At 42.6% G+C, this 12,762-nt stretch overlaps 1 protein-coding gene across 11 annotated transcripts in view; it reads right to left on the minus strand.

Moving 5' to 3' along the window:
* Window positions 1-1,607: 1,607 nt before the first annotated feature.
* Window positions 1,608-12,762, minus strand: part of SCN8A (sodium voltage-gated channel alpha subunit 8) — an 89,317-nt gene continuing 78,162 nt past the window's right edge. For 7 of the 11 annotated variants that reach the window (XM_024214762.2, XM_024214767.2, XM_024214766.2 and 4 more), the window contains exons 21-26: window positions 10,167-10,451; window positions 9,577-9,639; window positions 7,954-8,082; window positions 6,379-6,483; window positions 3,980-4,250; window positions 1,608-2,864 (exon numbers count right to left, since the gene is read on the minus strand). In XM_024214762.2, coding sequence (XP_024070530.2) covers window positions 1,726-2,864; window positions 3,980-4,250; window positions 6,379-6,483; window positions 7,954-8,082; window positions 9,577-9,639; window positions 10,167-10,451 — 1,992 coding nt within the window. In that variant the 3' untranslated portion in view covers window positions 1,608-1,725. Of the gene's footprint in view, window positions 2,865-3,979; window positions 4,251-6,378; window positions 6,484-7,953; window positions 8,092-9,576; window positions 9,640-10,166; window positions 10,452-12,762 lie in introns of all 11 variants that reach the window. The other 4 variants (XM_029913442.1, XM_024214763.2, XM_024214770.2 and 1 more) reach the window with 1 other exon arrangement.

Below are 12,762 nucleotides of genomic sequence, written 5' to 3' on the forward strand. Positions count from 1 at the left end.
AGCTTTCCTGGTGACATTCCCACAGAATGATTTACCACTCAGTGATCAGACTAGTTGAGAGGTAGCTCTAGTGTCTACCCAAATCTGCAGGACCTTTTAGTTACTACAGTATGACAACATATGAAACAGAAAGAAGGTGAAGGCACATGACATCAGACACCTGGTCTTCAGCACCGTGCCCCATGTCACATTGCTATTTTATTGTCAACTGTAATGTGTTCCACTTTGTTTTAAAACCTTGTGGCTACAGAAGCAAGGAAAACCATGGAGCATCAAAGTGCAAGCTGCCAAAAGGAGTAATGATGGAAGAACATAAAGAAGACTTCAGAGTTTCACAAATCCACCTGGGTCTCAGCCCCCGCTGCCACCCCAAGAAAGGAACAACTCTGATGAACATGGGACACAATTAAACGCTGTGAGTTACACGTCCCCTTGCTTTATCCAAGTTCCCAAAATTGCACCTGCAGAGACAATATGCCATTTCCTACATAGCACTGTTCTCTCTAGACTAAAAAGTGCCGGCTGCAGTATGGCGGCTGAATAATAATTAATATTACAGGATACAAATGACCTTGTTGACTGGTATTTTTTAAGACCTAGATTTTGGTTTTGCAGTGCCATTCTTGAATATTATATATGCTCTCCTCAGATGGGATCCAGAGCAATATTTAGGTTTTTCTTTCTGTATGATTATTATTTGTTTAAATGTGCAAAAGATGGCTGTATGGAAACGACAGGTTGTTAAACATACACACACACACACACAAATTTCATCTGCTTGTTTCATTTTTTTCCTACTGGAGGGTGTATGAAAGAGATTGTTACAAATTGGTAAATATTGGTGAAGGGCATGATTATATTTAAGGTTAACCTCCAAATACAGTGTGTGTTAGTCAGTGGAGTGCCTCGAACTTATGGCTTAACCAACTGTTGTGGAAGAGTATTGAGTGTCTTGTGGTTTAATGATTCTTCATGCATGATTCCTGGTCACAGCATGCCATCATGCAAATCATTTCTATGCATTGAACAAGCACATTTTTTTTTTAAATCAGCCTGAGCAAGTTTCCAGGCTGAAGATACCTGATTACCCCATCTCCCAAACCAAGTAAAGCCCATGTAGAAAGTAGTATGCAAGATAATAAATACCAAATAAACTATGACAATCAAATGGCATGGGCTAAATGGGTGGTTTTTTGTTTCTTTTTTTGTTCAGTTTTTATTTTGCCTTTTTTTTTTCTTTTTTTGCTGCTTAACTAAATGCAGGAATGCAAATTAGTTTTGCATGAACAAACAAACCCTTTAACATTGTGACTTCTGGGTTTTCTTTTGATAATCAACAAAATGAGAAAATAATCAATTTTTGGCTGCTCTGGGAGGTATATTAATCCAAGCAGCGGGTTTTGTTTTTTAGTGTGTGTGTGTGTTTTTTATTTTGCTTGTTTGTCCCAAGTTGCATTGATTGATGTGGAACATGCAGTAGCCACCTGCCCAAACAATAGAAAATCCTTTTTTTCCTTTTTAAATGTTCATTTAGAAGGGTCCTTTAAAGAGGTGGTAGGTCACTGCTTTTAGATGCAACTGTGTCACACAATAAGCAGACTATGTTTGGTATAAGATCTTCAGGTGTCTCCTTAGCTGTTCCGTATTGATATATTTTGTGAAGTTTGTAAACAATCTTTTCGCTTGCAAATTTTTAAAAATTTGTACAACATATTTTTGTTTGTCTCAACACTTGGATTCTTTTTGTCTTTTTGCTCGTTCTCGTCTTCCTTCCTCCACCCGCAGCTGTTTCTCCTTTTCAGGTTTAGTTACACTGTCATAGGATGGGAGGGATGCGGTGGATGGGGTGCCGTCTTTTTTCTCCCGATTTGTTCCTCCGTTTTCCAGCTTAGTAGAGGCAGACTTCCTGCAAATAAAGCCCCTTTTTGCTAAGCGAACCCTGTAAGCCCGTTGGATAACCACTGCCGAGACGTCTTCCTGTTTGCGCCGGAGCGTGGTCGTGATGGGCTCATAAGACACTTTGGAAGGGTTAGACGCCACAAACCTTTCTTCCATCTGCTGCCTCAGGATGTCCAGCTCCCCACTGTCCCCCAGCACACGCTTGGTGAAGGCAAACAGGATGTCCAGGCAGTGGATCCTGTCCCCGCTTACCATAGGCAAGTCCATGGCGATGAGTTCAATAGTGTTAGGCTTAGGGACACGGAGTGGGTGCTCCAAAGCATCGGCAAAGTCTGCCAGCTTGCAGTACTCAATGAACTGTGTGGCATCAGGGTCAAACTTCTCCCAGATCTCATAGAAGGTTTCGAAGTCGTCCTCACTCAGCGGGTCAGCACTCTCCTCCGTGGCCACACTGAAGTTCTCCAGAATAATAGCGATGTACATGTTCACCACAATCAGAAAGGAGATGATGATGTAGCTGACGAAGAAAAAGATCCCCACGGAGGGGTTACCACAATCTCCCTTGAAGCTGCTCCCGGGATGCTCCTTATCTAGGTCGCAGTCCGGCGGCCGGTTCAGGATAGGCAACAGCAAGCCATCCCAGCCAGCCGAGGTGGTGATCTGGAACAAACAGATCATGCTGTTGCCGAAGGTCTCAAAGTTGAACATGTCGTCTATGCCGGCCTCATGCTTTACGTAGGCGAAGTTCGACATGCCAAAGATGGAGAAAATAAACATGACCAGGAACAGCAAGAGGCCGATGTTGAACAAGGCAGGCAAGGACATCATTAAGGCAAAAAGCAGGGTGCGGATCCCCTTGGCCCCTTTGATCAGACGCAGGATGCGGCCAATACGGGCCAGTCGGATGACTCGGAAGAGAGTGGGCGACACAAAATACTTCTCAATGAGATCAGCCAGGAACATTCCTAAAGAAGAGGGCAGGGGGAAGATGTTATAACCCAACTTAAATGCCTGCAGTCTCCATTGTTTACCAGAACCAGGCAAGGGAACACTGGTAGTGCTAGCACAGAAAAGTTGGCTCAAACTTCCACAAGGGACCTCTTGTTCTACGTGCCTCAATTTTTGGGGGCCACATTTAGACAGCTAGGACCTGAAACTGGCACTTCTTGGGATTTTAAGGTTCAAGGGCATGAAGGCATTTGGACTTGTGTTTCCTTGGTTGTTCATCCCCTGGATCTTAAGGGGCAATAATTATTAATCGCACTAAATGAGAATGATCTGGAGAAGAGGAACTATATAGAGCCCACACTGTATTTGCCTATGGGCCCACATTCTATTGCAAGGTTAATTTTAAAAACTAAGGCCCAGAGCCTCAAAGGTATTTAGGCTCCTAACTTTCATAGAAATCAATGGAACTGGGCCCAAGAGACAGAGACAAAGCTGGCTCCAATTTGGGGCTGAAGGACAATCTCTATGCTTTGAGCCAGGTTAGTCCAAAGATATGGGGATTTTTCCAGTAGGGTAAACACCATCTTTCAAGTGACTCTGGAGTAATTTATGCATTTGCCATAAAAGAAACACCAATCTGAAAACAAAAAGTGAATTCCAGAAGCCCAGTTTCACCATTAATTCCAACCCAAACTGGAATCCAGAAGCTGTAAATCCCTCATTGATTGAGGACAAAAAATGAATAATACTTTGTCTAGAGGCACTAGACCATGCCAGTCTCTGAGTGGTTTATAAGCATTAATTAATTAAGCCTGGTAATACCCCTGAGAAGCAGACTATATTCCTGGTTTATAGTGGGAAAGTGAGGCATGGAAAAGTGTTTTACCCAGTTCTACGCAGTGAGCGAGTGGCACAGCCGGGAAACACCAGAGTCTTGACTCCCAACCTTTTGCTTGAACTACTAGATCAGGCTCTCCTCCCAGAGCTAGAAATAAAACTCAGGAGTCCTGACTCCAGTGTCTTCCTCTTTAACTACAGGGCCACACTCCATTTCACACCATCCTGCAGACACCTACTTCTAGTGAAGACAACCTTATCCAATGTGCAAGCTTCCACTAGCTACTCCACTTACCCACAACGGACAGAATCACAACCACGAAGTCAAAAATGTTCCATCCAATGGTGAAATAATAGTGTCGCAAGGCAAACATCTTCAGCACGCACTCACAGGTGAAGAGGATGACAAACACCAGGTTGATCCACCACAGGATGTCTGACATCCGGTTACTCTGTGTGTCTGTTTCCACCATCATGGTCACCATGTTGAAGCAGATGAGCATCATGATGAATATATCGAATGCTTGCTGAGTGACAAAGTCAAAGACAGCTCCTTGGATGCTGTTCTGCATTACAGGAGAGGAGCCATGTATGGGAGAGGGGAAAAACACACAGAGAAAAGGTTTAGCAAGGACTGCTAACAAACAAATTATCTATCAGTTAGATAAAGGGACACAATTTGCCACAGATCTACCAAGCCTAGTATCCCTCTTTTGGGAGGCTCTACTCACTATTCCAGTGTCTACAGACTTGGGAGAAAATGCCGGCTTTCCAACATGTGATCAATTTACACCCCAGAGCATAAGAACGATCATATTGGGCCAGACCAAAGGTTCATCTAGCCCAGTATCTGGTCTTCCGACAGTGGCCAATGCCAGGTGCCCCGGAGGGAATGACCAGAACAGGTAATCATCAAGTGATCCATCCCCCGTCACCCACTCCCAGCTTCTGGCAAACAGAGGCTAGGGACACCATCCCTACCCATCCTGGCTAATAGCCATTGATGGACCTATCCTCTATAAATTTATCTAGTTCTTTTTTGAACCCATCCTCTGGCAAGGAGTTCCACAGGTTGACTGTGCATTGTGTGAAAAAAAAATACTTCCTTTTGTTTGTTTTAAACCTGCTGCCTATTAATTTCATTTGGTGACCCCTAGTTCTTGTGTTATGAGAAGAAGTAAATAACACTTCCTTATTTACTTTGTCCACACCAGTCATGATTTTATAGAGGTCTATCAGATCCCCCTTAGTCATCTTTTTTCCAAGCTGAAAAGTCCCAGTCTTATTAATCTCTCCTCATATGGCAGCCATTCCATACCCCTAATCCTTTTTGTTGCCCTTTTCTGAACCTTTTCCAATTCCAGTATATCTTTTTTGAGATGAGGTGACCACATCTGCATGCAGTATTCAAGATGTGGGCGTACCATGGATTTATATAGAGGCAATATGATATTTTCTGTCTTATTATCTATCCCTTTCTTAAGGATTCCCAACATTCTGTTTGCTTTTTTTGACTGCCGCTGCACACTGAGTGGATGATTTCAGGGAACTATCCACAATGACTCCAAGGTCTCTTTCTTGAGTGGTAACAGCTAATTTAGACCCCATCATTTTATATATATAGTTAGGATTATGTTTCCCAATGTGCATTACTTTGAATTTATCAACATGAAATTTCATCTGCCATTTGGTTGCCCAGTCACCCAGTTTTGAGAGATTCTTTTGTAGCTCTTCCCAGTCTGCTTGGGACTTAACTATCTTGAGTGGTTTTGTATCATCTGCAAATGTTGCCACCTCACTGTTTACCCCTTTTACCAGATCATTTATGAATATGTTGACTAGGACTGGGCCCAGTACAGACCCCTGGGGGACACCACTATTTACCTCTCTCCATTTGGAAAACTGACCATTTATTCCTACCTTTTCCTATCTTTTAGCCAGTTACCAATCCATGAGAGGACCTTCCCTCTTATCCCATGACAGCTTACTTTGCTTAAGAGCCTTTGGTGAGGGACTTTGTCAAAGGCTTTCTGAAAATCTAAATACACTATATCCACTGGATCCCCCTTGTCCACGTGCTTGTTGACCCCCTCAAAGAATTCTAGAAGATTCTGGAGACATGATTTCCCTTTACAAAAACCATGTTGACTCTTCCCCAACAAATTATGTTCATTTATGTGTCTGACAATTTTGTTCTTTACTATAGTTTCAACCAGTTTGCCCGGTACAAAGTAATTGTAATGAAATGTAATTACCAGTGCTACAGGCTGCCAAAATCTTACCACCAGCATATCCATGCTCTTTGCTGAGAGCCTTGAAGGCCAGTGCTATTATCCCCATTTAGAGATGGGGAGCAGAGGCACTGAGAGACTAACATGACCTGGCCAAGGCCCCATAGGAAGTCCGTGGTAAAACAAGTAATTGAACTCCGGTCTCCTGAATTTTAGGCTAGCATTGTAACCATTGGGCCATCCTTCCTCTCAGATGCTAAACTCTCAGGACTGGCTCCAGCTGGCAAATCAAGACAGACATATAATGGCTTTCTCGGATTATTACACCTGCAGTATAACAAGGCAGTGTGGAGTCTAGAGTGAATCTTGAAAGCAATGGGCACTGGTGTGGGGGGGCTGAGCACTGTCGAAAATCAGCCCTATAGTTATTGTTTCTTTGGCTCCCGTTAAATCACACACTTACCAGAGGCCGGGGAATAGGTTTCTGAGGTTTCTTTGAGCCCAGTTTTTTCATGGCATTGTAGTATTTCTTTTGCTCTTCTGTCATGAAGATATCCTGACCTCCAAAGTAAAAGAGGAGAAGCAAAAAGAAAGCTGGTTATAATCAGTCCATGCACATTAAGGGAAAGGGATCACAGTACAGGCGCCGCTATCAGGCTACGTGCTGTGGGGCAAACTGGTGGTAACTATTTTAGATAGAAATAATTTGCACCAGAGCCCAAAATTATTGAAGTTATTCTGCAAATTACTCTGGCTTGCAGATCATCTGCTAACCCAGTTTGGCGGCTGCTTTACCTGCGGAACTCCCTCACTTCAGGCTTGGAGTGAAAGAAGAAAGAGGCATAGAGAGCGCCTGAGAAAGGGGGACAGACTTCTGGCATATCCCACTTCCATTCTCTTATGGAATTTCATAGACTCAGAAATATAGGGCTGGAAGGGACCTCAAGAAGTCATATCGTCCATCCCCCACAATGAGGCAGGATTAAGTACATCAAGACCATCCCTGACAGGTATTTGTCTAACCTGTTCTTAAAAACCTCAAAGGACAGGAATTCCATAAGCTCCCTAGGTAGCCTGTTCCAGTGTTTATCCTATAATAAGTTTTCCCTAATCTCCCTGCAAACTGAGCTGATTACTTCTTGTTCTATCCTCAGTAGATATGGAGAACAACTGATGACTGTCCTCTTTATAACAACCTTTTACATATTTGAACATTATGATCCCAGTCAGCTTTCTCTAGACTAAGCATGCCCAATTCTTTCAACCTTTCCTTATAGGTCAGGTTTTCTAACGTCATTTTTGTCACTCTCCTCTAGACTCTCTCTCGTTAGTTCACATCTTTCTTCAAGTGTGGTGCCTAAAACTGGGCACAGTTCTCTAGATCAAGCCTCCCCAGTGTCGAATAGAGCACCACACTGTTGACTCAGTCAGTTTGTGATCGATCCACTATAACTATGATTTAGTTGGGAATTGGTCCTGCTTTGAGCAGGGGGTTGGACTAGATGACCTCCTGAGGTTCCTTCCAACCCTGATAGTCTATGATTCTAAGATAACCCACCACATCCTTTCCTGCAGGACTATTGCGTAGCGAGTTATTCTCCATTCTGTATTTGTGCATTTGATTTTTCTCTCCTAAGTGTAGTACTTTGCACTTGGCTGGAATTGAAGGGCTGAAATAAAGACATGACTAGAAAATAGAGACATGAATGAAAATCAAGGTGTGGTTAGGGGAATCTACAACTTTTCTGAACCTCACTAAAGTTTGGGCAAAGATTAAGTTGGTTCTTGTTTTATTGCAACTTATTTGTCCAGCCCCCTTCCTTAAACAGGTGTTGGAGGCAAGTCGATAAGGGTTGTTAAAAATCACAAACAGTCTGCGTTGCCAAGTTCTAAGCGATGAGGTTCAAGACCAGAATCACTGAGTGACGTTCCTTGGTGGCATTATGCAGGAGTGTCCTGACCTTAAAATCCATTAATCTGTTTGTCCTGCAAATAGCCCAGATCTGCCTCTTTAACCAATAAAAAAAGGTGGACCTATCTTTTTCTTTTGTTGATTGAAGTTATCAATGATGACACCGATAAACAAGTTCAGGGTGAAAAAGGAGCCAAAGATGATGAAGATTACAAAGTAGATGTACATGTAGATGTTGTCCTCGTACTTGGGTTGCTCTTCTTGCTGAATGCAGGGATGGGGAGAGAAACAGACATTGCAAAGACAGTATAAAGTATTGGTACAAAGAGCTGTTGTCTCAGTTCAAGTGTCTGTGTTAGACTAGGAAGGTGGCATGTGGCTCTTCTGGAACTTTTCTACCTTTTTTTTTTTTGTGGTTAATTTTGTGCTGGTGAAATGTGCCTGACTGGCAGCATGTGCTCACCTGCAGAGCTCCAGTACAAGTTTCCCCAACAGCCCAGCCCAGGGGAGCTCTGATGAAGACAGGAGTTCAGTCTCCACCTACATTCAGACCTTTACCCTTCCGACTGCAACGAGCAGCCAGCTTGGATGGTGGTTTTTATGATGTGATAAGCAGGAACTGGACCCAGTCCCACCCAAAATCTTTTCATATAGGGGGCACCAAATAGCCATCAGATAGGATGAATTTATGATCACAACCAATCTGGGCCAGATTTGAGCTGGTTACCTAGAGGAGAAAGCATCTGTAAATCTTTTACTAATCCTGAGCTATCTCCTTCCCAACACAGGTTCTATAACTAAGCCCTGGAGCTCTCTCTTTTGCAGATTTCTAACTAGGGCTTTGGAGCAACCAAGAAAATGCCATCAGAGAACCCATCCCTGGTTATGCACTGAAGCCAGTGCCTACTGAGACAGGACTTGGGGGAAGGGTTAGTCACAGCTCTGACTCAGTTACGTATTTCACTATGGAGCCTCAGTATCTTTCTTGATTTAAGGAGCTTCCAGTGACCTGGGAGAGAACACCGGCCTAAATCCCACTTCAGTCCAACTGGAGAACATTTTGATGGTAATACACAAACTTCTTAAATGAACCTCATTATCAACCTTTGAATCATTAGTAAAGTGAAAAAGCCTGATTTTTGGAAGTGTGACACACTCACAGCTCCCATCAACTTCAACTGGAGTTTTGGGTGCGCAGCACTTCTGTAAAAATCAGGCCCAAAAAATATATAGTGATTTGCAAATCAGAGAGGAACCATAAAATCAGGGCAGGAACACACACTGTGAAGGTTAAAATCTTGCATTTAAAAATAGTAAGAACCTCAGATGAGAAAACAGTGAAAACAAAAACTGTTTAAATACTCTCCCCCCCCATTCATGCTGTTTGCCTTTTTGTCTTTCACTCAACATGAAACAGTGAAATCAAAGTAGTCATTTTCTCCTGTTTCTTTTTATAGTGAGTTTCATTTTCTGGTTCTGAGGACAGCACATTTGGAGTTCCATCACTGACTGAAAAAAAGTTTTTTAAATTCCAAATCCCATTTTACTTGACACTAAGAAGAAGAAAAAAAAAATGAAAATATTGGTGTTTACTGTACCCTGGCACCATGCAAGTACATCCTTTAATGGATAACAATGCTGTAACTGCAGGAAATGCAACCTAATGATCACTATAGCAAATAAATAAAAACAACAATAAACACAACTTAAGAATAAGAAGTGGAATTTTGGAAGGGGGTGGTGGGGAACGTGCTTTACCTTTCTGGAATCTACTGCTGCATACATGATATCCATCCAGCCCTTGAAAGTAGCCTAGTGAAGAAAACCACACATTCTTTTAGAGGGAAGTAATTTGAAATGAGCCTGGATAGATTAGATGTGTGGTACTGAACTGCATGAGGAGAGGTCTCACTTGCTCTCTTGCTTTCCCTTTATAATGCACTATTTAATTCCACCTGTTGCAGATCTGTGATTTTATGGGCAATTTATTTAAATCTGCCTTTTTTTCATGAAGTGGAGAGCTTCATATACATTTTTAAAGACATTTTATTGTTGCCTCATTAAATCCAGGGTTTGGTGGGGTCTTAAAAACTGCATAATTAAAAAGTGTTTTGTTTTTTTAAATAGACTGGATAGAGCTCTCTGGGAATCCAGGTTTAGAGGCACCCCAGGCTGCGCAACTTATGTCAAAACGAGGCTCAACGGCCTGATCCAATGCACATTCCAGTCAAGGGAGTGTTGAATTAGGGGCGTAAGAGGGAAAAACCCAGAGATGGAGATGGTCTGTTAGAAGATCTAACATCTACTGTGGGCTGGGAGGTGGGGAAGGCAAAACTTACAACTTGGAGAAGAGCCAGGTATCCTGCCCCAACATTGTCAAAGTTAATTTTCACATTCTTCCATCGGATCTCAGTGGAGTTGGGTGGCATCAATGCTTCACAATCGGTCCTGTTGTTAACTATCTCTATGTCGAAGCGCTCCTCAGATGTCTCGTTAAAGCAGTAATGGTATTTCCCAGCAAACAGGTTAACCCCCATAATGCTGAAAATCAGCCAGAAGATAAGGCAGACCAACAACACATTCATAATGGAAGGGATAGCGCCAACCAGGGCGTTGACAACCACCTGCGTTGGAAGGGGCAGGAGAAAGTTTTAGTATAAAACAGAAGACAGTAGGCAGCAAGCATCAATACAGCTGTTTTTCGGGGGGAATAGGAAGCGAGGCCACTGACAGATCCGTGGCTTTTCGTCTAGACTAGAGTTTGCAGTGAATTTATTCCAAGTGGCTAAAGGTTCTGTTTTGAAGCCCACTGGATACCGGGCTAGATGGACCATTGGTCTGACCCAGTATGGCTGTTCTTATGTTCATCTGTTGAGAGCCTGTTTATTTTAAAAACAGGGCGAGTTCTTTTTGGATCTGCTGACTTTGTCTTTGGTTTTTTTGTGGGTGTGTGTTTGTGCGTGCATGTGTACAAGAATTACTTTTAAATAATTTTTATTGCCAAAGGGAAAAAATGATGTTACTGAGTGAGGCTGGGCTCAAACTCTTCACAATAATCAACAGACTCCTACCTGACTAATTGTTCAAAGCCAGGTCCAAAGCGATCATTGCTCATGGATTTGGAGGAATTTATCAGCCAGTGGCCTTATGGCCATTCCCCACTTTAAAACAAGGCTGTGGTCACTTACAGGCCCGCTTCCTGCTCCCAGTGAGGTCAGTGGGGAATTCTGAGCCATTGACTTCAATGAGAGCAGGATCGAGCCCTAAAATTGCTCTCTTAAGACTAAGCCATGAGTCAGTGTAAACATCAAGATAATATTTGTGACTAAGCAAGGCGACCACGTTGTCTCAGGCAAATAGCTGAGCATGCAGGTTTGCAGGCTCAAGAAGAAGAAAAGCCATATTCCCTTCTCCAAACTGCAGCAAATAAGACAGGAAGTGGTGTGCTGTTTGGTCACAGCTCGTCTCTTTAACCATTTCCTAATTTGAGTCTTTCAGGAATTTGGAGCGGTGTTTCCCCAAGCCCTCTCCTGATAAACACACGGCAGAATTTAAGCTCTCATGCTTTTAATGTAGCCAGGCCAGTGGGGTATTAAATCTTTTATTACAATTCTCCTATTTTAGGTTCCTTTAGTAAATTAAAATTTTAAACTGTTTCATCTCTTCTGTCTAGTGTCAAAAGAGGAACATGAATCAAAGTTCTATGTAAACACACTGGTTTCAGGCGTTCTGTAATTCAGGGCATAAACAATAAATATATGATCATTAATAACAATGTGGACTCCGCATAGCACTTTTCAGACAGGTCTCAAGGTTCTTTACAAAGAGTCAGGAAGGCAATTGGGGTGGGTGTTGCAGTGACTTTTTGCTGCCTACGGCATTTTCATTATCACTGAAATGGTGATGGTGGCCTAAGCACAGAACTGGCAATCAGATCTTCTGTTCCTGACTCTGCCACCAACTGGCTGCCTTGGCCCTGTACAAGTCATTTAGCCTTTCTGGGCCTCAGTTTCCCCACCCCAAATAGAGGTATCAGTGCCAGGTACAGAACCCAAGTTTCAGCTCTTCCTTAAACCACTAGATCACAGCTGTTCCTCAAAAGAAGTCACTGTTAATGAAAATGCCCTAGGTAGTAAATAGTCACTACGCCAGCCCTCTTAGTCCTCTCTTCAAAAAAGATAAATTAAGCTGGTGATTCACCCTCCTGGGATGCTCTTACTATCACTTAGGGGAATTAAGATATTGAATGATCCCAGTCCCTTCTACCAGTTATTTCATGCAAAATGCCAAAGCGTCTCAGCAGTCACAAATGATGGAACGCTAACCTCCCTGGTGAGACATGTCTAAATCAGAATCTCAAACTGGTCGCTTTCTGCTTCACTATTTCATGTTTAAATGTTTTATGTAACAAAATAATTAGTAGTGATTTAGTCGTGTTTCACGCTGACTGAAGTGATTCCATCTGTAACCCAATGGGATTTCCCTATAAATGCTCACTGAAAATTATACTGGTCCTAAAAAGAGATGGACTGAAACCAGAATCTTGGAGCCGCATCCCAGAAATTTAGACCCAACTCCAAACTTCTTGGCTTGGCCCCATCTCTAGCCCTGAATAACTTAATACAAAATCTAGAGATAATTTAAATTCAGCATAATAATTGACCAGGATGCCATTTTAGCTTTTAGATGCCCCCATCAACTTGGCAATGTGGCAGCAAAAGGGTTAAATACACATGTACTTCTACTGAATGAAGTTTTCCCTGCAACGATTAACAGGGCTTGAGACTAATCGCTAAACAGTTTTACACCAGCATAAATCCACTGACTTACATGGGTATGAGATCAGCATCAGGCCCTTTAAATATATGCTAAATACACAACACCTTTCCTTCCAATTACCTACTCCCCTTTGTTCCACTCCATTCTTAAGTGCAC

The sequence above is a fragment of the Terrapene carolina genome, unplaced genomic scaffold (genome assembly GCF_002925995.2).
Source record: "Terrapene carolina triunguis isolate 2854851 unplaced genomic scaffold, T_m_triunguis-2.0 Scaffold641, whole genome shotgun sequence".
In the NCBI taxonomy this organism is placed as follows: domain Eukaryota; kingdom Metazoa; phylum Chordata; order Testudines; family Emydidae; genus Terrapene; species Terrapene triunguis.